Below are 27,201 nucleotides of genomic sequence, written 5' to 3'. Positions count from 1 at the left end.
GGGACACCATGCACAGAGGTTGCACTGCATGCAAGCAAACATAAAAATTTTAAGGTAAATTACTTAAATGTTTTAAATAACAATTTGTTTCTTATAAAAAGTTAACAATAGCTGTCTTGTGCTATGTATATATAGCTCTACTAGAGTTTTAAACTTTATGAAAGCTTTCATCAGCTACTGTTCAGTAATTGAGAGATTGTACTCCTAAGTTTAAGATCACCCAAATGAAGTTTTGATGCATACATCTCAGTTTTGACATGACCCCACAGGAAGGATAAATCAAGTGACGAGAGTATCCAAATAAGAAGCCCTCCTTGACCAATCTGCTGGTCTGAGAAAGGGTGTTCCAGAAACCAACACCACAGAAAATTAACATTAAAAATTCACATTTCAGGGCGCCTGGGTGGCGCAGTCGGTTAAGTGTCCGACTTCAGCCAGGTCACGATCTCGCGGTCCGTGAGTTCGAGCCCCGCGTCGGGCTCTGGGCTGATGGCTCGGAGCCTGGAGCCTGTTTCCGATTCTGTGTCTCCCTCTCTCTCTGCACCTCCCCCATTCATGCTCTGTCTCTCTCTGTCCCAAAAATGAATAAACGTTGAAAAAAAAAAATTTAAAAATTCACATTTCAAATTCATGAAATAAATATAAGAAATTTAAGTAATTAAACTTTCAAAATATGTTTAAAATAATTCTGTAGCATTTATGCTTCTAAAGTTATTCAAGTTTAAAATCACACTGACACTCTTGGGACAAACTGTATGAGAGAGGGAGATCCAAGGTACTGGTTCAGAACGTCTTTTTCCTAGGATTCGTTGAGTCCTGATTAATTGTTATGTGTAACTAGTAACCTAATAGAGATTCATGACTTTTAAAGATAGTAGAAGACAAGAAACTGTAAATCATTATGTATTTTCCATCTTCATTTCAAGCTATTAGATTTGTATTGAATAAATATTATGGGCTGTCCTCCATGTTGCTTTTGGAAATGGATCTTTCTGATTTCAGGCTATTCAAAGAAGAAGTTATATTTGGTAAAATAAGGTCAATTATGTGCATCAAATAGATTCATACTTGAAATTCACCAATTTGATTAGATTTTAGTACACATTTCTTTATCTGAATTATCAGCATTTGAACTTTACTGACAAAAATAAACCTTTTAAAATATGTTTTATAATATAAGCCGAGTCCTATGAAAGAATATATTCACTCTTGTGAATGAAACTGCTTTAGGTAGCACCAAAGTGACCTGTGCTTTTGAGTTTTGCTGGCTTAACTGACTCTAGTCTAGCTGGTAAAACGCCTAATTTTCATGTGCCAAATGGTATTAGTAAGATCAGGAACTGTCCTGCGTCTTCCCTAACATTTAGAAGTTGTATTCCATCTTTTTCACTTTCTGTAGAAGGGCCACCTGTAATCTCACCATTAAAGGTATGAGAGCGTTCTACTTAGTACCTGGTTGGAGGGGTCATGGAGAGGTTTAGGAAAGCAAACCTAAAAAGCTAACCTAGTACACGTTTGGTTAACGCTTAGGCCTAAAGTAGGTTTCTGCTACATATAAGAGCCATGGACATACTCAAGCCGTTTGGCATTTTGAGAAACACACGTGAGACTAAAAAATAATGCAATGGAGTGGAAAAAAATATTCTATCATGCACATGACAAAGGCATTGAAATAACATTGTGTTTTATTTTTTTTAATTAATATGCAATAAAACTGTCCTTTTTGGTGTACAGTTCTGTGAATTTGAATACATACACAGATTTGTGTAACTGCTACCACAGTCAGGGTATAGAACAGTTCCATCATCCAAAACAACACCTTTCATGGCATTTCTTCATAATCACACCCTCCCCCAAACCCTAATCTGTGATAACTACTGTCCTCCATCACTTTAAGGGGTTTTGTTTGTTTGTTTTGCCTTTTTGAGAATGTCCTACAAATGGAATCCTGTAGCATATAGCCTTTTCAGACTGGCTTCTTTCACTTTCACTTGAGGCTCAACCAAGATGTTGCATGTAACAATAGCATATTCCTTTTTATTGCTGAGTAGCATTCCATAATGTGGGGGTTCTATAGTTTAACAATTCATCCATTGAATGACATCTAAGTTGCTTCCAATTTTGGTGATTATGAATAGAACTACTTTAAACATTTGTGTGTACGTTGTGTGAACATAAGTTTTCATTCCTTTATGATAAATACCTACGTGTGAGATTGCTAGGTCATATAAATTTTATATGAAACTGCTAAAATGTTTTCCGGAGTGGATGTGTCCTTTGGCACTCCCACCAGCAATGCACGAGAATTCCACTAGCTCCAGCTTCTCTACAGCACTCTATATTGTCAGTATTTTTTTTATTTTAGTCATTCTAAAATTAATTTATACTTTTCTGATGACTAATGATGTTGGACATCTTTGTATGTGCTTATCTGCCATTCATGCAACCTCTTTGGTGAAGTGTCTATTCAGACCTTGTGCCAATTGTAAAATTAGGCTGTTTGTTCCTTATTATTGATTTTTGAAAGTTCTTTATTATATTCTGGATACAAATCTATTGTCAGATAAGCAACTTTCTCCCAGTACATAGCTTGTTCTTTTTAGTCTCTAAATAAAAACTTTTTACAGAGCAAAAGTTTTTAGCAGTGAAGTCCAATTTATAATTTTTTTAATGAATATAATTTTTTTGGTACTATATATAAGAACCTTGCCTAACTCCAGGACTGGGAAGATTTTTCTCCTATGTTTTCATCTAAAAACTTAATTTAATTTTATATTTTGTATTTAGATCCATGATGTGTGATCCATTTTGAGTTAATTTTGTATATGGTATAAAATCGGGTTCAGGCCCGTCCCCCGCCCCCGCATGTAGATGTCCAGCACCGTTTTTTAATAAAACTATTCTACTTCGTTGAATTGCCTTTGCACCTTTTCCAAAAATCACTTCACATTTTTTTGGACTCTATTTTTGTTTTCTTCCACTGATATATGTGTATATCCCTTCTCCAAGACTATACTGTCTTGATCACAGTGGCTTCATGCTAAGTCTTAAAATGTTGTAAGTCCTCCAATATTACTCTTCTTTTTCAAAAGTGTTTTTGGTATTCTAGTTACTTTGCTCTCCTGTATAAATTTTATAATCAGCTTTTCTGTATCTGAATAAGTACTAATGAGACTTTGATTGGAATTGTTTCAAATCTATAAATCAGTTGGGAGAAGATTGACATCTTTACTATATTGAGTCTTCCAGTCTATGAATATATATACAGTATGTGTCTCTATTTACTTAAATCTTTCTTGGTATTTCATTAGCATTTTGTAGTGTTCAGCATATAGATACTGTATGTATTTTATTAGATTCATACTTAAGTACTTATTTTATTTAGAACTATAATAAATGTAATTTTTTTAAAAAAATTTATTCCAACCTCACATAGCTACTTTGTAGAAACTGAATTGGTTTTTATGTGGTAATCTTGTATTCTAAAATCTTGCCAAATTCACTTATAAATTCTAGGAATTTTTTCTATATATTCCATGGAGTTTTCTACGTGAACAATCATGTCATCTGTGGAGACATTTTTTCCCTTCCAACCTTTATTTTTATTTCTCTTTCTTGCCTTATTGCTCTTGGGTAGGATGTTTAATATTATGTTGAGTATAAGTAGTAAAAATGGATATCCTTGCCTTGTTTCTGATCTTAGGGGAAAAGCATTTGACCCTTCATGACTAAATATGATGTTAGCTGTAGGTTTTCACCTATGAACTTTATCAGATTAAGGAAGTTCCCCTCTACTGATAGTTTCTTAAGAGTTCTTATAAATGGATATTAAATTTTTCAAAACATTTTCCGTATCATCTTTTTGCTTGTTTGGTTTTAACTGTTAACATTACTACTTTGTTGTGGGGTTTTTTAATGGTTATTTATTTTTGAAAGAGAGAGAGGGAGACAGAGGATCCAAGCAGCCTCCGTGCTGTCAGTGCAGCCTGATGTGGGGTTCAGACTCATGAACTGTGAGACCATGGCCTGAACCAAAGTTGGCTGCTCAGCTGACTGAACCATCCAGTTGCCCCAACATCATTACTTTGATTTTCTAATATTGAGCCAACCATGTACTCTTAGCATAAACCCTCTTGGTCATGGTATGTTATTAGTTTTATGTATTGCTGGATGTAATTCCTAATTTTTTTTTTTTTTGAGAATTTTTATGTCTCTGTTCTTAAGGTTAGTTTTACTGTCTTTGTCTGGCTTTGGTATCAATAATGATGGTTTCATAAAAATGAATTGAGTAGTGTTCTCTTCTGTTTTCTGTGGCACAAGAAAATGAAGAAAACTAAGATAAAAAAAAAGGATTTTCATAGACCCTCTTGCGAGCACTAAGAATTCTCTTCTCACTTCCTAAAGCCAGAAACAGAGGATTTCTCCTAGTATTCCCTCTCTCCACACCTCATGCTCACTTTGGACTACCTTGACTCCAGGCTGGGGGATACAGCAAGAAAAATTACAAACTCATTTCTATTTTGATGGTATTTTCCAATCTAGTCATCTTTTCCAGTCTTCCTGTTAGCATTTACTTTACAGCATCCTCAAATCGCTACTCTATGTAAGTTTTATAACTGCATTCTCTCCAGCTTCTGGATCTGCTTAGAGTGAGAGGGACAGGATTCTATCTTTCCTGGAATCCTTAAATTATTTTTAAAGAAAGGGAACTGGCAACTAATGAAGAACAAGGTACATTAGATATTTTTGCTTTGAGAGAAAAGATAAAAAAGAAGCCGAGGCAAACATTCCTAGGCCTTGAAACTTAATTTATACTCCCATTAGAAACTGGAAATGTTGTGTAACTAAATATACATGTGGAATTTGTGTTACTTTTCTGTTAATGGATAATAAATTAACTACAAATGTTGTGGCATGCAGCAACATAAATTTATTATCTCATAATCCTGTAAGTCAGAAGTCCATGTGGGTTCTGCTGGATTCTCTGCTTAGAATGTCACAGGGCTAAAATCAAGATGTCAGTTGGACTGGACTTTAATCTGGGAGCTCCAGAGAAGAAACTCATTCTAGTTGTTCACATAATCTGGTTCCTTGTGGTTGTAGGATTGAGGTACCTAATTACTTGTTACCTGTCGGCCAGGGTTTCCCTCAGTTCTAGGGCCGCTCATTCCTTTTCACCTGACCCCCATCATCCTCAAAGCAGCAATGACATATAATAGAGCCCTTCTCATGCTTCAAATCTCTCTGACTTCCCTTTCTGCCTCCTTCATATATAGGGTTTATATATTAAAGGGTTTATATATCTAGGCCTACCAGATAATTTCTGTGTTTTAAATTCAACTGAGCTAGTCTTTTTATCACAAGTATAAAATCCCTTCACAGCACAACCGTACCTAAAGTAGCGTTTGATTTAATAACCCGGGGAGAGACATCTTGGGCAGGGGAGTCATCTTTAGACTTCTGCCTACCACAGAACCAGATTAGAATGTTTGGCAGTGCTCCAGCATGATTAGACCAAACGTACTTCGTGCTGAGTGGAAGGCCCAGTGCTACATATTAATGATGAAAAGTAGGCACTCGAGGAACTTCTTCATTGGTGGAGGATATAATCTCATAAAAAGATACTTGTGCAAGGCTAGGTTTGTGGATCAACTTTTTGCAGAAAATGCTGAGCGCTGTCCTGAAGATTAGGCATTAGAGAAAGAGTACAGTAGACAAAGGACCAATCTGAGCAAAGGCCTAGTGATATAACATAGCAGGAGCTGGAGGAAGTGGGCTTTATAAACTCTGTGATATTTCTGGAACCTTAATGTGCAAGGGGGAGAATGGCTGCAGATAAAGAAAGGCAGGGATTTTTTTTTTTTTTTTTCCATTCTAAGGAGCGTGGTCTTTTGTACCATAGGTAAAGAAGAACACTTAAAGAGTTTTAAACAGGAGTGAGCCAATCAGGATCACATTTGAAACAAATCATTTGGAAATTACTCTGGAGACTGGATTAACAGGAATTGTCTAGACAGATCATTTAGGCGGCTTTATAATAGCTGAACAATATCAAAGCCATGGAGGGGAAAAAAAAATGGGGAGTGGCTGGAATGCTGGAGAGAAGGAGATTGGTTTCAAGCAATATTTTGGAAGTTGAACTTAAATCATTGAGTAGATTTGGACCAGGAAAAGAGGACATGAAATGAGTCAAAAAGTCCAATTTCTGATTTGAGCCACTTGGTAGATTATAGAGCCATTAACTGCAACAAGGAATATAGCACACCCAAGAGGAGTTAATGGATTGTTTTGGATAAAAGGTTGAGACTATGGGAGTTCAGTAGAAAGGAAAGATTCATTCATTTTTTCCTTCATTATATCATTAAATACACATTTAGTACTCACTGTGGACTGGACAGTAGTTTAGACACTCAGAATATTAAGATGTAGGATTAAGACTGGACAGTAGTTTAGACACTCAGAATATTAAGATGTAGGATAGCCCTTACTCTCCAGGAGCTCACAGTTCACTGGACTGTGACAGATACATAAGAAGGTAACTATAAAAATAATATAAATAGGTGCCTGATGAGCCACGATGCACAGGGTATTCTGGAAGCATTGCATGAGCAGCATCTTACTTGGCCACAGGGGTCAAGAAGGATTTCCTGGAGGAAGTGACTCAAGGACTAAGTCCCAAAGGATAAGTTAAGGTAATAACCACAGATGTAAACAGTCACTGGGACCACAGTAGGATCCATATCAAGGTAGTAGTCAGCAACTCATACATAGCATTCCACCAGTGACTTGACAGTCTACAGACAGGGAAAATAGATCCCTTAGGCTTTGCAGTTGGTTTAGGTGGATATTGGGCAACTTCCTGAATGGATCACTAAATTGTGTCTAGAGCTGCAGAAAGAACACTTCAGACCCTTCGCTTAGGTTGTGCATATTACGAATCCAGACAAAAGCAGATAGCTTCTGGCCCCAACACTTGAGTCTTCTTTCTGCTATAGCTTTGTTTTGGTTTCCTGTTGGTGCTTTCATCTATTAAGATTGTCCTCTTTTTTTCATTGTGGCAAAAGGTAGTATTATTTTCTGTGAGGCCATGGAATTTGGAAGCCCATGTAAAGGGTGGGTAGGCAGAGCAAATAAATGTATGGGTCATTCGAACCATCCAGTTTTCCTAAAGTATTTACCCACCAGCTTCTTTCAGTACCCCCAAACCTACAAATCTAAAATAATGCCTTTCGGGGCGCCTGGGTGGCGCAGTCGGTTGAGCGTCCGACTTCAGCCAGGTCACGATCTCGCGGTCCGTGAGTTCGAGCCCCGCGTCGGGCTCTGGGCTGATGGCTCAGAGCCTGGAGCCTGTTTCCGATTCTGTGTCTCCCTCTCTCTCTGCCCCTCCCCCGTTCATGCTCTGTCTCTCTCTGTCCCAAAAATAAATAAACGTTGAAAAAAAAAAATTTTTTTTTAAATAAATAAAAAAAATAAAATAATGCCTTTCAACCAGTGGTGCTGGTATAACCAGAAACTCCCAAGTAGAAGGAAGAAGTTGAACCCCTACCTCACACAGTACTCAAAAGTTAATGCAAGGACAATCACAGGCCTAAATGTAAGAGGTAAAACTAAAAAACTTGTAAAATAAAACGTAAGTGTCAGTCTTCATGACATTGGGTTAGCAATGGTTTCTTGATAGGACCCTGAAAGCGTAATCAAAATAATAAACTGAAATTCACAAAAATTAAAGTCTTCTGTGCTACAGATGATAGCATCAAAAAAACTGAAAAAAATCCACAGAATGGGAGAAAATATTTGCAAATCCTCTATTTGATAGGGACTTGTATCCAGAATATACAAAGAACTCGTATAATTCAATAATAAAAAGACAACCCAATTTTGAAATGAGCAAAACATGTGAATAAACATTTCTCCAAGAATATATACAAATGGCCAATAAGCATATGAAAAAGTGCTCAATATCATTCATTGTTAGGGAAATACAGATCAGAATCACAATGGGCTACCACTATATACCCACTAAGATGACTGTAACCAAATATAACCCAGAAATCCCACTCCTAGGTAGATACCTAAGAGAATTGAAAATATGATCACATAAAAATTTGTATGTGAATGTTCACAGCAGCATTATTTATAGTAGCCAAAAAGTAGAAACAACTCAAGTGTCCGTTAACTGATAGTGGATGAACAAAATGGGGTCTATCCATATGATGGAGTATTATTCAGTTACAAAAAGGAATAAAGTACTAATACATATTTCAACATCAACGAACCTTAAAACCTTTTGCTATGCTAACTGACAGAAACCAGACCCACAAGGCAAGACATTATATAATTCCGTTTATGTGAAATGTCCAGAATAGGCAAATCTATGGCGACAGAAGTTAGATTAGTGGTTGCCTGAAGCTGGAGGTGGGGGATGGGTGAGAGGGACTGCTAAGTGGGCTGGGATTATTTTGTGTTTGGTGATGATAATGTTCTGGAAGTAGACAGGCAATAATTGCACACTCCTGTGAGTTTACTAAGAAACCATTGAATTGTACACTCTAGGTAAACTGTATGGTGTGTGAGTTAACATGTCAATAGGAGGTGAAAAAATGATTCATTTAAGTTAGGGTGTTATTTCTGTTTAAAAAAAATAGGGGAGCAGGGGACATTTTAGTATTGCAAAGGGCGAGTTAGATATCTGATCCTTTCCAGTGGACACCTAGTTAGAAGCAGGACTCTCAGAGTTTTCCTGGGCCTGATTAAAAGAAACACATGGGAAGGCACAGTTAAAAAGGATGGCACCCTGAGGGAACCTGGGTGGCCAGGAGAAAACTGTAAGCTGAGGAAGGTGAGAAGAGGTCCTCCTTATGAAGAAAAGTATAGAAATTAACTTGATCTGCTTAACGATCTTTCCAGTAGCTTCATCTGGGTTTATATCTTGTATTACATCCCCAGTCTCCAGTGAAAAGAACACTTGTTAGGTTAAGTCAAGCTCACACATAGGCAAGACACAACGTGCCAGGCACTATGTATAATGATGTATGATGTGTTCTGCCTTCACGGTGCTTATAGTCTTATGTCTTGACTGATAACAAAAACAGAAGTAAGAAGAAAGCAAAAACAGAAAATTAAAGCTAGTTAGTTTTAATATGAGGTAACTAAGCAGCAAATAAGGACAACATCTGGTGTATGGTACATATAAAATGGACTGTAGGTTTTAGGAGATCTCAGTCCACACTTGCTTCATTAGATGGGGTGTTTAAATTTTTTAGAATGCAGAATGTAGGGAAAGATGTAAAGGGACTCTTCTGGTTTGCAGCAGGTCACAAAGGGGAAACAAACTTTTTCTGCATATACTCAATCAGAGAAGGAAAGGCTACTTCAGTTAGTTGTGTTTTTTTTTTTAATGTTTATTTTTGAGAGAGACAGAGATGGGGGAGGGGGGGAGGGGAGAGAGGCAAAGAGAGAGGGAGACAGAGAATCCAAAACAGGCTCCAGGCTTTGAGCTGTCAGTACAGAGCCTGATGCGGGGCTCCAACTCACGAACCATGAGATCATGACCTGAGCTGAAGTTGGACACTTAACCTACTGAGCTTCTCAGGCGCCCCTGGACAGATATGTTTTAATACTGATATTTGCATCAAGCATTGTGCCAGTTACTAGGAGGTGTCCTTTTACCTTGGAAGAAAGAACACCAGTTCCAGTAACAAACTGAAATAGCTGCTTAATTTTGCCTCAGAGTGAGAGGGCAGAAGTAGATGTCCATGGGTGGCCTTCAGTCTATCAGGAACAGTCACATGGACTGAAACAGGAAGGTAGGCATGTAAGCAGTCCCGGGAAAGTGTTCCTTTGAGTAACTACATGGAAAGAATAGTTAAGTGATGAGTAAAAGAATGATAACATCTGGCATCCTAATGAGTCTGCGGTGCAAGTGCAGGGAAACTTAAATAGGAGCTTGCCGGGGAAGGAAGGGCTTATGTTCAATGACAGAACTTCAACAATTTTCTTACCTTTTTTAATTCTGTAGCAGATATCAACTTGGATATATCAAAGCCTTTGAAAGCCAACCTGAGTTTTACCAAGCTGGATCAGATGAACCATTTTTTAAAGAAGATAAGAAGTGTACACAGCAAAGAGACCTCAGCCCCATTGGACACCATGTTGAATAAGGATGAGTTTCCAGCCTCCAAGTGTTACCGTGGAAAGTTGTCTAAACCTAAAGTTCATGGTGTTGGAGCACAAAAGATTCCATTTCAAGAAAACCTGTGGAGAACTATTTCTTGCTTTCAAAAAATCACTGTCCATACTACTCAGATTGTGATCTCCATGGAAACTGTTCCCCATCCTAATAAACCATGCCTGTTAGCATCTTTATCAACCCTCAGTGGAAGCCTTAATGTCAAAGCAGCACAAAAAGTACCTGGTAAGTCACAGAAAGGGGGAGAGGGGAATGATAATATGATTTGTTAACATCTGAAAGTGCATAATTTTGAAGATTCATAGAGGTTAAAAGTTTGAAGGACCACTACAAATAGAGACATTTCTGGTCTGTGACCTTATTTTAACAGATAATTTTATAACAAATCCTTCGAACCTAAATATTTTAACACCCTGAATTAAAGTTGTATCTCCATCTCTTCAGGCATATTCCTACAAAGGCCTACAAAACCAAAGCCATCCATTTCTAAATTTCTTTTTACCTAGAATAGTAGTAATGGAACAGTGGAGTATCAGGTTTTGTTAACCCTTAGAGCAGTGGTTCCCAAAGTGTGGTCTCAGAACCAACAGCATCAGCATCACCTGGGAACCTGTTAGAAATGCCGGTGTTCAGACCCTACCCCCGACCTACTGAATCAAAAACCCTGGGCACGGAACCCAGAAACCTATTCCAAAAGCTCTACAGGTGATTCTGATGGACTGTGTTAGGTCACTGGTCACACTTTATTTAAAAAGAGAAGAATTGTTCTGGTGGCAGGTGTGCTGCACAAAGCATAGTAATAGAAACCAAGGCTCAGCTTTGCAAGGACAATACCATTGATGGTGCCAGCAATACCTGGCAGAGAAAAGGCTGTGCTTCACTGCCTCACCTAGCAAAGAGTGGCACGCACTCTGCAAACTGGATGTCGTTGATGGGTGGAGAGCTGAGGAATTAACGGGCAGTGACATCTACGTTTGCTTCTTTTGCTACCATGACTGAAGTGCTATGTGCTCTTTCACACTGAATCAAAAAGTGTAGGCAGAAGGAGTGGGAGGAGGGGAAGAGGAAAGACAAGGTACAGGTAGGAAGTAACACTTTTCAATCACAGAACCTGCTAGCTACTGTGGGAGTTCGGGGCACAGTGCCAGAAATTTTACTTTGAAAGTAAAAGTAGCAAAAGGGAAACATTTTTTTCCACTTTAATTTGCAGGAAAGAATTGGGGCTAAAGGGGATAAAGTAAATCCTGAAACTATATGCAACTTAGTTGCTTCCTAAGAAGTAGTTAAGTGGCAGCTGGAGACTCACTGGAACTTAGTTCCACATAGCCATTTTGGGCACAGTAGTTTAAGAGATAAAGGGAAAGTTTTATGGTGGAGAAGTACAAATTTTAGGCCAAAAAGTAGATGATTTATTTCTTTCTCACCAGAAATATTTGTGGCCAAGCCAGCTAAAAGCACTGTATTTTTTTTATTGTCTCAAAATTTAGAAATGAAAAATGTAAGGTCCATGGGACATGAACGACTGTGAAACACTGGAGGCTACAATGCCTGATTTATCCACAAATAAATTGCAAGCCAGACAAGGTTGGGCCCGTTCCCACGCCTTTCCAGTTGTACCTTAATCATAGTAGGGAAAGGTTAGCATTCAGACAGAGGAAAAGAATTTAAATGGACTATACTCAATTCTAGGTCCTTTTGTGTTTTCATCCTCATTTCTTGTTTTACTCATTTTCTACTCATTTTACCCAGTTTTAATGGTGTTTGTCCTCAGTAAACATCTCTAAAATGTAGTTAAAATCCTCTCACTGACCTCTACAAGATAGTAGCCTCACTCTGCTTTTGTAACTTGTGTTTTCCCCCTCATACCAGAAAAACTACCTACCCCTATCCCTTTTACAATCATGGGCTTCAATGTAGTTAAACACAGAATTAGAAACTGTAGCTCCTACAAAGATATACTTTATACAAGTCTAAGGTGTAATGGCTGACAAACGTTCTAAAGTAGTTACTTGTGTCAACAAATCAAATCAAATTGAAGTTAGCTATTTAACAGGAACAATTTTATTATGAGAACATAACTAACACCAAATCTGTTTTCCCTACATTCTCCTCAATGTAGTGGCATGCTCAAACAGTTTAAGAAGATAACAAAGCCAGCAAAATAATAATTAATTACAATTAAATAAAACTGGGGTAAGTTCTAGTTATTGCTGATGGATGATTTCTGAGAAATTATAATTGAGAGACTATTACATATTTGTCAAAAATTGATTTTTTAGCTAAGCAAAACTTTTTAAGTCAAATATAATTTAAGCTTTGAACATTAATTTCATTATATTGAATATCTTAAAAATTCATGCTTTGCAACCTGGATGAAATATACTCAAATCTGTGTTCAAGGTATATTTTTGATGAGTGGTAAAAAGTATCCCTCACAAAAAAAAAAAAAAAAAAAAAAAAAAAAAAAATCCCCTTTTACCAGTAGTTCTATTTCTTTTCGTATTCTGCAAGCGACATCGTTCTGCACTGAACTAAACTTTTTTTATAGTGTATCTTTGAGCTCAACAGAGTTAATGTCAGAGTTTTATAGTTTGAATCTAATACAGAAATACTTAACTGTGTCTTTGATTTTACAGTTTATATAACTATTGTGACCATCTGCAGCAGCTGCACTTTTCACATTATTTGCTGAACCAAATTGAGCACAGTGACAAAAGTAGTCATCTCAGATGTACTATTAAACAGAGAAAGAAAAGGGAGCATTGCCTGGGTACAGTATAGCCATCTGCTGTACAGATGTTATTGTATAGAATGACTTAAGATAAAATAATTGTAGAAAATTTTCATTAAAACCTCAACAATTTGCACTTGTTTATGCGAATCTGCATAACTCCCCAATGAGACAACACACTTGGGGTTTCTTTGGTTCTCACTCACTTTCTCTTTGATCCTTTTTGATGTGCTGACTTTAATAAACACAGTCAAAAACACTGCAAAAACATCATGGAAAAAACTACAAAGGAACAATTATAGCAGCAGAAACTACTCTAATCCCTAACTTACGCAAGCTATTTTTAGTGAAATATTTTTTTTAACACTCTTTATGTGACAATGTTATATAAACAGGGTAAAACGGTCCTTTCCAGATGAGTTTTAATTTAGGAGCTGAAATAGACTTGTAATGCCAGAGGAATCTTATGTTCTAAGTAATATTTAGAGAAACACAATGGGGAATGTGTTATACTTTGTAAGGTACAAAAAAATATTTGAGTTCATCTAATGATTGTATTTTTTATCATCTAAACCATCCTAAGTTTAGGAGAAGAGTATAGGGAAAGGGAATGATAAAAGCCTGACAGGAGAAAATTAATCTTCTTCCCAAGACATTGATAATAACACTTAAATCGAGAACCACTCTCATGTTCATTTACTGGCTTTTGCAACAAAATATGTACAAATTATTTACTGAAATGTTTTCATCATTTGAAACAAAATGAAATGGTTACATATTTTCAACTTAAAAAAAAAAAGGAAATCTACAAGTTTTTCTTGGCCTTCTGTCCTATCCTGTGATGCTAAACTATAAGAGTTTCAAGGGACTTGATTTTTTTCTTAATTCTACTCTGCAGATGCTGGTGTAACAGTGACTTAAAATAACCTAACCCATATTTCTGCTGGAGTACTTATGTTCTTCCATATGTCTTTGGTAAAAGGGCCCTAAAGTTCTGATTTTAGTAGATGTAACGCTTACATTTTTTTTTAAGTTGGTATATAATATTGAAAAAAAAAAAATAACAGTGAATCTCATTTAGAGATTATATCTTATTTTCTGAAACATTTTAAGGCTGATAGTATTTCTTTTGCTATCCATTAAATCCGTCCCATTCTACAGTGTGTTCTTTTAAAAAATAATCCCCTTCCCCCTACCTACACATACAACACACAATCTTTTTGCCGTTTGAAGTATGTCATTTTGGAGAAACCATAAGTATGTAGCTATAAATTGTGAACGTAGTGCTGCACTTTCCACAGGCCGGGTGGGGAGTGAGCTGCAGACTTTAGCTCCCCTTGTCAGAGTAAATTATGGCTCTATTAGGGCAGCACTCCTTAGATTTTGGCAAACAAGGGTACACAATTCAGGCTGTGAAATAGCTGTCCTTTAGGCTGCCTTGCTCTTGCTCAGGGACACTTGGATTAGCAACTTCCATGTAAATAAGGAAAAGGGAAATAGGGTATGAACAAGCTAGATGGCACAGAGGGTTGGGGGAAGAGCCTAAGTGAGGCCACCGTGGTTTGCATTTTAGTCTGAACTGGGGAAAAGTTGCAAGGATCCTCCTTCCATCGGCACTTAGGGGACTTTTCATCCACAGCAGAAAGCAATGAGTTGAACCCCTTTTGGTCAAAGAGCTGTAGTTCAAATAACTTTCACTACCCCAGTCTCTGCCATCCAGATGTACTGTCTTTGTGTATAAACAAGAGTAGAGAGGAAGAAAGCATAACCACATTATCTTTCACGTACACAAATGCCTCTTCTTTTGTTCACTGAATTCAGGACCAACCAAATGCAAAGAACCTAAAGTTCCTTTTTATGTTTTGAAAAGTGAAACCCAGTCATTAATTGATTCAAAGTGGAGTTCCAGCTTTTCATTCCATGGTTAACTGGATCTCCTGAGGAAAATCTCTTAAGGCGTTGTCGTAGCGTTGGATGCTGCAGAAATGCAAGTAAGCCTAAGGGGAAATAAAACGTTAAATTAGATATGACTACCTAAAATAATATGTTGCAATAGCAAGCCATTTACAACACCCCAAAGACTTTTGTTACTTTTAGAAAGAAACAGCTTCTCTTTCCAATGCCTGAACAATAGGAAATGAATTCCTTGACAGTGAAAGTCAGAGGACAAACTTAGCTTTCAAGCCACCACTGAGGACTGAAGTAGGAGTACAGCTTGTAGACAGCTATACAAATCACTAACAAACCTTAATGAATATTGGGTGTGGGCATCAGGGTCCTGTCATTTTTGACACTATGTCCCAAGTAGCTTAAACCCAACACTCAAGGAAAGGTGGAGACCTCATTGGGTCTGTAACATCTGGGATTTTATTTGTCATTTTGGCATACCCTGCAAGCGCAAAAGAAAGAGTAAAAGGGGATTATCTTGACAATGAAATGAGTTACTGAATCTTGTGATAATGAAAAGCAGAAGAATTCTAATGCCTTTCTATAGTCCCTGAGGTAGAGGTGCGTTTATAGTTTTGCAGAAGTAAAACGTAGGCAGGCAGAACAGATGGCCTAGAGTCCCTGAAACATGACACCCCTCATCTCAGAACTGAGTACCACTATTAATCCTGGTCAGATTCCCTCTTATTACTTTATAACAAGGTTCAAAGTTGCTACTGATGAACTGGCGTATCCCTCTTGTTTTACTCTTAAATTACCTATATCGATTACTGATTTTTTTCAACAGTGATATTTTTCTGTATATACTGATGGACTATTGAGACATTCAAAAGAAGTAGAATAGGAAGTTCTAAAAATTGAACAAGAAATAAGCTAGCAAAAGTAAAATTCTCAAAGATTTTTTTCAATATAATGTGTCGTATTATTTCTCTAATATGGTGGGAAATAAAAACCCTAAATGTATAAGATACTCTCTTGGAGAATAATTCTCTCGTCCTCTTCTTAGAAATCACATGCAGTGGAGAAGAAATCCCACCATACAAATGTTATGCTCCTTGTCAGAATTGTTACCATAATGTATGATTAACTAGAGTTTAGGACAATCATAGGCAATATTAATATTGTTATCTTAGATCTTTTTTTCACACCCTCAAAAAGAGAGGTAAAAAATTAAGCATGTCTTTTGTTTTTTAAAAGAAAAAACCCACTGGGAGATAAATGTTGTTCAGATGTTTACCACGGTTACTTACTCTTTTGTTTAACCAAATTATATTAATGCAGTCTTCTAGGTCTTTCTCTTGGGATACTTAAATTTTTCTGTTTTAAAAGGTGTGTGGGTTTTTTTAAATGTCTTTTAGGTGATTACTGTGCTTCATGTACATTTTTTGTTTTAGTGCTATGTGGTTACTATAGCTGCTTTGGATTCCAGTGGGAAGCCTTTAAAATACATAGGAGAGTAACTTTAGAAATTAAGAAGATAACCACTGGGTTGAATTTCTAATGTGTTAAAAACCATCTAATAAGCAGCCACCTTAGGATGCTGAGCACTGCCATGTGCTGTGGTGTGGTGAACATGATGTACCTGCCCAGCCTTTCGTAGAGGGAGATGAGCTCATCTCAGAGAGATAACCATCTCTGACTTTTTCTTCTGATTCATCATCGACCTGAACTCCATTTGAACCTTGTTAGACAAAAAACAAGCAGAATTCCTGGCCCAAACTATAAAATATAATTAAGCCCTTTTGAAATGATGTGTAAAAGAACATTGCTGTACCCCCACTTATAACCACTACCACCACCACAACCAATAAAGTTAAATCAAGCACTGCCTGTAATGGATTAAAATAATAAATGTTCCTGGATTTCAGTGTTTGAAGTACTTGAAGAAAACAGGCTCCCAGCAACCCGGGTAGCTGAATGCAGGAGAGACATTTATTAATGACGAGTTCAAGGATTTGGCCTGTTTAAGATCATTACTTTGTGTTTACTGTGTGTTACACATCTTTTATATTTTTACGCAGCCCACATGTGTCCACATGCAATAATGAAAGCTTTTTTTCCAACAAAAGAATTGTTAATTGTGTAAATGTGGTTCTCTTGGGGAATGTGAAGTCTTCCTAGGACTCTGCTCCTTCTAATGAGAAATCCAGTACAATTATACTCTTCCAAGTATATCCACCTTCAGTCCTGTCTCGAGCTAAATTGGTCTATTTCTTCTATTGTTTTTAGTTACCAAATTCCAAACTTAATCTGGACAACTAGAAAACCGTTGGCCTTAGGTTATATATTTTACAATTGTATCCCATTGCAGTGGACTTTTTGTATCTTAAGTACTATAGAAAAAAAATCCTTTTTATTTTTTCTCCAAAGAGTTTTAACAAAGGTACGGTAAAGAATGATTCTCTAGTTTTAGATACATTTTGAGATAACAAAAATGCTATCAGTTGACATAAAGATATCTCACTGCGAAGTGCTTTTAGAGAAGAAAATTTCCAGTCTTAGCTGGTAATTAAGTCCTGGAGATCTTAATAGCTTCTCCTCTGTATCCTAATGATAGCCCCTTATAGGTCACTATTAGGTGAAATGGACAAGAACTGTCACAACCCTCAGTGCTAGGACTGTGGAAAAAGATTAGCATTAATCTCTTTCCCCCACTCCACTGAATCTGTGACAGCATTTACTTTTGCCTGTGGTCACAGCAAATTGCCCTCTCATCCACATAAGCCATGAGTAGGCTATTTGCTAGGAAAGTTTCTGGCAAAGCAACCTCGTCAGTGATGAGTGACTAAGGACACATCTTAGATGTTCTTTTGCTCTCTGGCTAGGCTTCTCTGGACCTGTAGGCTATGTTGGCATAACATACTGAGGCCGTGAAAGACAACTAAGGACAGGAAAAAGCATTTATTCACAACCCTATTGCCAGTTGGAAAAATGAAATTACTAAGAGCTAACTAATAGCAGTAGTTTTTATAGAGCAACCTGGTGCTGGAAGGAGGCAGACAGAATCTGAATCCTAGCCCTGCTACTTACTGGCAGTTGATCGTGGTAAAAGTTACAACACAGCTCATTTCCAAAACGAAGGCAAAAATACTTAATTCACAGGCCTCTTGAAAGGATTAGGTGAAATAATTAACTCAGAGTACCCTACACATTTCTTGGCACAAATTTATTTAATTCCTCTATAATTATTGGGGTTTTTTGTATCTTCTTTCCCTTCCTTCTCCCCACACCACAGGAATACTAAAGTCATAGATCATGAAATGTATTAGTTTAAAATTATATTAAAGATCATCCTTTTTTTTTTAAATGTTTATTTACTTTTAAGAGAGAGAGAGTTCCAGCAGGGCAAGTTCAGGGAGAGAGGGAGACAGAGAATCTGAAGCAGGCTCCAGGCTCTGAGCTGTCAGCACAGAGCCTGACACGGGGCTCAAACTCAGGAGCTGTGAGATCATGACCTGAGCTGAAGTTGGACGCTCAACCGACTGAGCCACCCAGGCACCCCAAAGATCATCCTTTTCTTTATCAAGAACCCTCTTTTCCCTTTTCTCTCATAGACCTCATGATCCAAACACATTGCATTTAGGATTAGATAGCTCACGAACTGTATCAACTTAATATGACTGTAACCAAAAAGAAAAATTTTCGTACATTCCCGAGCCTGTTTTAGATAGATCCAGGATTTCTTTCGGGCCCTTTGAAATACTGAAAATACCTCATGAACCCCCATTACTATGTGGAACTCCCTCAGGGTCAAAGAACCCTGGGTTGAGGCCCACTGAGCTAGTCCTAACTCCCTCCTTGAGTTAAGGGTGAAAGATTAAGTGATTTGCCCAAGGACATTCTGAGGTGGAATAGGGGCTATATCATGTATCCTGGCTTTCGGTCATCAGTTATACTAGTCTTAAAACACCCGAATTATGCAGATCAAGACCAATCTCTAGTAAATTATTAAGCAAGTCATTTTGCTTTCAACACTGTTTGATTAAGTTTATACCAGTTCTTCCATCCATGCAACTTACTTAAAAAAAAAAAAAAAAATCACAGTTTCCTCATGTAATTAAATTAACCAGCTACTGTATTCCTCTAAGAAACTTTTGAAGTATGTATTTATTGTTGTTCTTTCCTCTGGAAGAAGGTTGTCATATACTTTCCAATATGCACAGTCAGATCTGCCAGTCTGCTGAAGAAAAAAACCAAAACAAAAAACAGAGCCACATGGTCCAATCAGGTTTTATTTTTCTAACAAACTGACACTACTGTGAAAACAGTGAGCATGGCGGCAGGTTGGAGAAGAAGGAAGAGGCAAAGTGTATCATCCATTACTCTTCGGTGTTTTTAGTTTTTTTCTAGAACCTAAGAGTTCTAAAACATTTCTCAAAAAATACTTTTCCCAGACAAAGGGCAAGTATAAATAGCCAATTCAGGAGACAGTTTCACCTTTGATGAGTGATTCCCTTTTTCTTTACGTGCAAGAAAAAAAAAAATCATGTTTCTGCTTCTTGTCATTTTATTATGGCTAAAAGAAGAGGTTTGGGTTAGAGTGGGGGGTGTCAGCTTTTACTCACTGGTGAGTGACTGGGTGAGAGTACCTGGGGATTGGAAATCCCACCCAGGAAAAGTTATCAGATGGGATGGGATACATGTTAGTAATGACCAGTTGGGCTCTTTTTTTGGAGGCTAGGCTTTTTAGTAATTTTGCGAGCACCAGCATTCCTTTCAACATAAACATCATTATCCATGTAGTTCTCTGACAACTTTGTTATGTTTTGATCCATACATTAATCTTACTCTATAGTTTACTATATTAGTAGGTACAAATATGTAGGCATATTACAAAATAGGAGGTAACTAAGTACAATCTGATCAGCTTACATATTCTGATTAAGAGGGATAAACAAGGGGTTTTTTTCATGGTTAAAATATCCAAATGCCATTTTTATGTACTTCAGCATCATTAGTTGAAGGAACTAGAAATGAGAAGTGTCCTAATCATCTCTTTATGCACCATACTTATAAAATCTTTTTTCTGGTCATCTAGTTACTTATGGTCATCTCTTTACAGATCATCTCTTTATAGACCTTTATAAATTTTTTTTCTTCCTCACCTTTTGAGGCACCCTGATGCTTCACTATTATGCAAATTGACCTATAGATGGATCTAACCCATGCTTGCTGATTTTCTAGTAGCCTTAGATTATTTCCAGCTGTATAAAAAAATACCTGGATATGTTTTGCTAGCACATGTCTTCACTGAGTATTCTTTCTCATGACACACGGAAGCATTGATTTAGACTGCATTTTGCATAGTCAGCATGTAAAGAATAGGAGCCTTACCAAGTGTCTAGGAGAGACTGACGACGTAGGGCTGGCAGCATCTTGTAAACATTCTCCCAAACAAGTGGTTTGCATTTATTAGTCTTGTGAAGGAGTATTTGAAAGGTCATGAAACTACTTGTTCCTCGAACTGAGTTTTTACACTCCGTGAAAAGCATGTCAGGATGCAAAGCAAGCAAGATTATTTGTTTATCGTACCAGTTGTTTCTGAAATTACTTCTCAGTGTTGTTACACCTCATTTAGTTTAATTAAATATCCGCCGTGGGTTTGCTAGAGCCGAAATTAAAAATACAAACACAGACTTTTGAAAGAGGCCAATGGAATAATCAGGCAGAAAAGCATGCTGTTGAATGGAAGGAGGTAGAAGAGGTTATATACTGGGTCAAAATGACCTAATCACACAATCGCTCAGTGCAGTGTGGGGTCCTCAAATGGATCCTGGAACAGGAAAAGGACATGAGGGGAGAAATGTGAAATTCAAATAAGCTCTATAAATTAATAGTACTGAGGTTAATTTACTGGCTTTTGATAATTGTACTATTGTTTACATACATTGTTAACTTTAAGGGAAGCTGAGTGAACGAGATCAACTTTGCTAAAAGCCTAAAATTATTTCAAAATTAAAGGATTTTAAAAATGACCTGATAAATGATTAAGTAACTTTAATAATATTCATACTTTCAAAGTGTAAGTGACCATTTAAAATCTAGACTTTCACAGTATATTTCTTTAATTTTTTTTCTACTCTCCATACTGTTTCTGGAAATCCAGGGGAAAAATTAACAGTTCAGAAAATCTAAAGGATAACACATCAAACACCTATAGATTTACCAGCTAGGACAAATGTAAACATTTTGTCCTATTTGCAATATGTGCACAGACACGTGCACGCACACACACACAGAACAATGCAGTAGTTCTCTAAGAAGAAGAATAGTTAGCATTCCTGAACTCAATTTCTCTAGCCATTTATACCAGATTTAAAATGTATAAGTTTCCAGTTTACATGAGCTCTGAGTATTCTCTGTGGTCCTGGGATCATGTGTGTGGTGATATATAAGACAAGATTCACTTTATCCCAAGGAAGGTATTTAACATACTTCCTGATGAAAAAACAAAGAGGAGGGGATGATGTCCCATAGGCTGGCTTCTCGCTGAGTGAAAGAAAGGGAAAAGGAAAATTAATAACCCTGTCATGAGTCCCAGGGATTATTTTCATATTTTGTGGTAAAAGTGTAAAGTTTGGCTTACCATTTATAAATGACCCTTTGTGAAATTCATCACCACTCTTTATTAAGTGATCATCATAATTTCTTATTACTGGTCATTTGCGCCAAGATTAAAACCACTTGAACTAACATGTTTTTCTATTATTTTGTTGTAGCTTTTTAAAAATGTAGCAGGAAATGTTCAAAAGGAAACAGATTCTGTTTTAAAAAAATTTTTAATGTTTATTTATTTTTGAGAGAGAGAGACAAAGAGTGTGAGCAGGGGAGGGGCAGAAAGAGAGGGACACATGGAATCTGAAGCAGGCTCCAGGCTCTAGGCTCTGAGCTGTCAGCACAGAGCCTGATGTGGGGCTCGAACCCATGAACCATGAGATCATGACCTAAGCTGAAGTTGGACACTTAAATGATGAGCCACCCAGGCGCCCCCAGAGATTCTATTTTAAACTTAAAAGCTGGTACTTGTGGATGAACCTTTCTGTGGTACCACAGATCACTGGAACCCCTCATTGAGGAGCAAAGCCACAACAAACTGTATAGCCAGTGTAGTGGGCAAATGGGTACCTGGGTATGAGTTAAATCAGCTGCATAAGCCTCAGGTATGAACCACACCTCATCTCCTTGTAGTGTATGGCACAAAAGAGCAGACAAGGGACAGAAGGGACCAGACAGGGCACATTTGTGTCTCCAGTCATGTGTTTTCTTAATGCCTTTAGACAGTGCCTGTTCTGTGTCCTCACTGCCAACATAAGCATCTTAAATTCTCAGCGCCACCTGCGTGTTTAAACAAGTCCATCATCATTGCTGGTAGACCTGATACAGAGGCAAGTACACACTGTAAAAGGATTACAAAGGTGTAAGAATAGAGTGAGGAGTAGACTAGTGAGGAAAAGAATGAAAGGGAAAAGAACAGAATGAAGAGCGAGCTATCAAGCAAATACTTGATCAGAGTGAAAGAATTGACAGCACAAAGGAGAATAAAAAGTAAAAAAAAAAAAAAAAAAAAAATTTGTACGATAATGGGGAAGTGTCCCATGTTTTTCAACAGTTCGCTTGCTTAACAGTCAATACTACAATGTTTTCGGTTGTTTCATCCCCTCTAGTACTTCCTGAAATCTCAGAACGTGAGGCTGTGAAATTGCTGAGGAAAAATCTGACATGAAAGAAAGTTGCAAATTATTTATTTTACCTTTGTATAGCCAGTATACAGTAGATAAACAGTGAATGTTTGTTGAATAATGAATGTATGCATGCATAAATATCAAGGTGGAGGTGATCCTGTATATCCAAAAACCTTACAAATAGATAGAAGCATGGGAGTAACACTTGCTTAAGAAATTAGGCGTGGTTTTTAATACTGTCATAAGAAATTGTTCGTAAAACCATAAGAGTAGAGAAATTCACTGGAATAAGAGATTGTGGGTGGGAGGAAAAATAGAAGACTGTGGATTACCCTTGGCAATCCCTTTAGTTAGAGAATGTATATCAGTTGGGATGTTCTGAGTTATAAGTGACAGAAAACCCAACCTAAGCTGATTTCAGCAGTCTCAAAGGTGAAAAGTTTGGGCCCAGTGCTGTCCTTAGTCATGGCAGAGTCCATTAGATCTCCCTTTTGTGTTACACAGCTGCAGCCTCAGACCCCACACGGTGGCTGCCAGCAGCTCAGGCACCTTCGTTTTGTTAACTTCAAAACCAGGGAGCAAGAGGAAAGGTTACTTTCCTGAAAGTGTTATTAGTGTATCTCATTGATTTTCATTGAAATCCATGCTCAGCCCTGAGCCAAATCAAACTCCAGAGAGTATCAAACATGAAAATCAAAAAGTATGGCAAGTTTCCAGCTCTACTAGCCTACACTCTGGAAAAGCAGTCCTAGATTCTGCTATTGCTGAACTAAAGCTACACCTGCCTCAACTGCAAGGTCTCTGTATCTCAGGCACATGGTCACCTCCCGCCTCCTCACTGCTCACCTGAGTCTGACTGGCTTTCTTTCCCCTTATTGCAGGCTCCCAAACATTGGCCTGACCATTGGCTTCCGACTTCTGGGCCATTTTCCTGAGGTTACAGTCCCTACCTTTATCTCTGTTCTCCCGAGAATTCTAAGTATCCTATTCTCCCTACCCAAGCAAAAAAGAATAGGATTTGTAGGACAGCAGTGAGGTGTTCATGTGTTTAAGCTGTCAACATTTCGATATTTGTTTGTAATAATTCAAGTTCAGAATTTTTCTCACATCCTTCCTCACCCCAGTCAATAAATACTTCTAATCATATAACTTAGGGGAATTAAGAAGAACCTTCCATCAATCCTACTTAAGTTCTTCTTTGAGAAGAGATAGGCACTTTCTGAGGAAAGACATAAGATATGATGATGCAGATTTTGTCATCCCAGTACTAGATATTTTAGGCAAAACCTCAGCAACTAATTTAGACAGTACAATAGCAGTATTTTGAAGTAGTTCCTACATAGTAGAAATATCTAGTAAGATCCAAATTCTGTTTAAATTAAGTTCTACAGAGATTTTTATCATATGCTTAAAAATACCTATGTATAAGTGAAAGCTGTTATAGAGTGAGAAAAGTAATCTCATTCATCTATACACTCCAGACAAAATGTCAAGCCCATTCTTAACGAGACTCCTAGAGATAAATATTAGCCCTTTCTTTTGATAGTCTTTGGTAATTACCTTTGCTCCCATGAAGTTGTCCTTTATGTCTGTCTTAGTTCTTTTTCTTTGATTTTGACCACGTCAAAGTGATATTTTAGGAATGATTAGAAATAACATATTAGAAGAGGTACTTGGCAGGTTTTTCACTCTCATAGGAAGAGATACAAATAAGCAAAGGAAGAAGGCTAGAAACCACTCTGTGGTGCTGGATTAGAACCAGAGGTATCAATGTGAATTCATGATTTTTAATATATTTTCTGGTGGATAGATACAGAAAAATATAGATGTGTGTGTAAACATGGCTGATACACACACACACACACACACACACACACACACACACACACACACACACACACGCTTCTTAGCCCTCTCTGCTCAGACAGCCTGGAAGCAGTGACACCCTAGTAGCAATGAGCATACCTACCACCCAGATTTTGTTTTCTAGATACCATTCTTCAGCAAAAGAAACCCAGGCTCTTTGGAGAAATGGAGGTTGCCAGAGAGGAGATAGGAAAAATACAAGATAAGCCTAAAACATCATAGATGGTCAGAAAATTAAAAAGTTCTCAAAAAATGATGGGAGTGTATCAAAAGGACACAGGACCCAACTTGAAGGAGTTCTCAATGCCCAAAGCTGGTTCAATTTAGGCAACAAAGTAAATGATAGTATTAGATTATAACTCATAACATAAAATAAATACCTATGAGTCCATACGCATACAAATAAATGATTAGAATTAATAAATGGGGTAGAAGGGACAGTTCTTTTTACCACAGAATGCTAATTAAGAAATGTAGAAGAATGAGAAAAATTGGAAATCAACATTATCACATACCACAGTAATAATCATTGCATGTAAGAGCCATCAATGGATGCTAAAACATGAGTGGGTAAAAGTTTGATGTAAAAGAGGATACATTCATGGTCTTCCTGTATCTCCCCAAGATATTTGTTATTTTCAAATGGAAAAATAGCAACATTACAGTGACAAAACCTGGCAGACACCACTTTAGCCATGTGATCAGAGTTAATATTGCCAATAGTAAAACATCAACATCACTCCAATATGTTACACTGAGAAGGGCATCACTTCTCTGGGATTCTTGCCAAAAACATAACTTAATTCTAATGAGAAAACATCACATAAACTCAAATTGAGAGACATTCTGCAAATAATTGGCCTGGGCTATTCAAGAGCATCAGGGTCATTAAAGACAAAGAAGACTGGAGGATCGGTCACAGATTAAAGGAGACTAAGGAGACTTGGCAGCTAAATTCAGTGGGGATCTTAGTTGGCATCCTGAGCCATAAAAAGGACATTAGTGAGGAAAATGGGAAAATTTACATAAGATCTGTAGATTACTTAATAGTATGATATCAGTGTTCATTTCCTGATTTCAGTATTTCTGCTATGGTTACACAGCTGGATGAGGAGTATATGGGAACTCTATATTTTTGCAACTTTTACGTGATTCTAACATCACTTCAAAATAAAAAGTTTTGTGTGATTTCTTTTAGAGGAGGGGGACTTGGAATGGATGGTTTCTTTTTTTTTTTTTAATGTTTATTTATTTTTGAGAGAGAGACAGAGTATGAGCAGGGGAGGTGCAGAGAGAGAAGGAGACACAGAATCCGAAGCAAGCTCCAGGCTCTGAGCTGTCAGCACAGAGCCCGACGCAGGGCTTGAACTCACAAACTGTGAGATCATGACCTGAGCCAAAGTTGGACACCCAAGTGAGTGAGCCACCCAGGCGCCCCCTGGAATGGATGGCTTCTAAGGCTTCCTCCACTCGGCCTTATTATTCTAGGACACAGTGATGCAAAATAAAGAATGGCAGAAATTTCGGCACTTTTCTGTTTTTTCTGTCAATTAAATATGTTGAGACAGATGAAAGTAGGACCAGATTGTAAACTGACAACTCAGTTTGGTGGGATATATCCTGAAGAGCTACTGTTGTTCCCAGCACTATACTGAGTACGATGGTCTTTGCCTCCGGGATGGTCAGTGTACCGGAGCTTGAATATGATGTGGTCTTCCCTGTTAATCACTTAGCTTACCAAAGTCTCTCTTCCTAGATGTTTTAAAATAATGGAGATGGATTAGAATGATATAGAAAGTAAGTCTTGAGATAAGAGAACAAGAGCCCCCAAAGTGGACCCTGAGATTTTTTTAATCTGGGGGTCTGACAAGGCAATGAGAAACATTCAATAAGATAAGCAACTTAGAAGGCCTTTGGAATTAAACATTTTGTGTATGAGGAACCAATAGAATATTCACATTAAGATTACTGTGAGATAATTGGGTATTTCACTCTAGGGCAGAATGGAGATACATATATTTGGGAATAAAGAGAAATGTAATTCTGGCATTCCCTTAATACTATTTGCCAGATGATTGTACTGAAACAAGCCTATACTTTCATAATCCCGTTATGACAAATTTCTCAGTAATAAATTGGTATGTTTCATTTAGCAGATATTTACTGTTAAGAAGTAAATATTTCAACAAATGTCAGGAAGTTACGACATGAGTTCTAAACTCCCATCAATGGAGATGATTTTTGGTTCTTGGGTATTTGGGGGCCTGTTTTCTTTTTTCTTTTTTTTTTTTTTTTTTTTTTTTTTAATTTTCTGTGTCATTTTTTCTTAAAATTTTTTTTTTCAACGTTTATTTATTTTTGGGACAGAGAGAGACAGAGCATGAACGGGGGAGGGGCAGAGAGAGAGGGAGACACAGAATCGGAAACAGGCTCCAGGCTCTGAGCCATCAGCCCAGAGCCTGACGCGGGGCTCGAACTCACGGACCGCGAGATCGTGACCTGGCTGAAGTCGGACGCTTAACCGACTGCGCCACCCAGGCTCCCCATGTGTCATTTTTTCTTTAAGTGAGGTGTAGCAGTGAATCAAGAAAATTGTGTCAATGAAATGGAAGTCTTAGTGCCAGAATATAATGGAAAAATTTAAGAAATTGATTTTTACCATCCTAATTGTTAACAAAAGTCTTAGCCGTAACTTATGTGGGTGTGATGTCTTCCATGGAAGATTAGAAGTTCTGTATCTTATGTCTGCAGTAGGAGCATACAACCTATATGAAGTTTTCAAGTCT

At 37.5% G+C, this 27,201-nt stretch overlaps 1 protein-coding gene across 10 annotated transcripts in view; it reads left to right on the top strand.

Moving 5' to 3' along the window:
- The window catches only part of VPS13B (vacuolar protein sorting 13 homolog B), an 811,203-nt gene that overhangs the window by 637,895 nt on the left and 146,107 nt on the right, over positions 1-27,201 (top strand). For 9 of the 10 annotated variants that reach the window (XM_045454090.1, XM_045454093.1, XM_045454087.1 and 6 more), the window contains one exon: positions 10,019-10,414. In XM_045454090.1, coding sequence (XP_045310046.1) covers positions 10,019-10,414 — 396 coding nt within the window. The remainder of the gene's footprint in view (positions 1-10,018; positions 10,415-27,201) is intronic. The other variant, XM_045454091.1, reaches the window with a different exon arrangement.

The sequence above is a fragment of the Leopardus geoffroyi genome, chromosome C3, assembly GCF_018350155.1.
Source record: "Leopardus geoffroyi isolate Oge1 chromosome C3, O.geoffroyi_Oge1_pat1.0, whole genome shotgun sequence".
Classification (NCBI taxonomy): domain Eukaryota; kingdom Metazoa; phylum Chordata; class Mammalia; order Carnivora; family Felidae; genus Leopardus; species Leopardus geoffroyi.
This window is presented reverse-complemented; position numbering and strand designations above follow the sequence as displayed.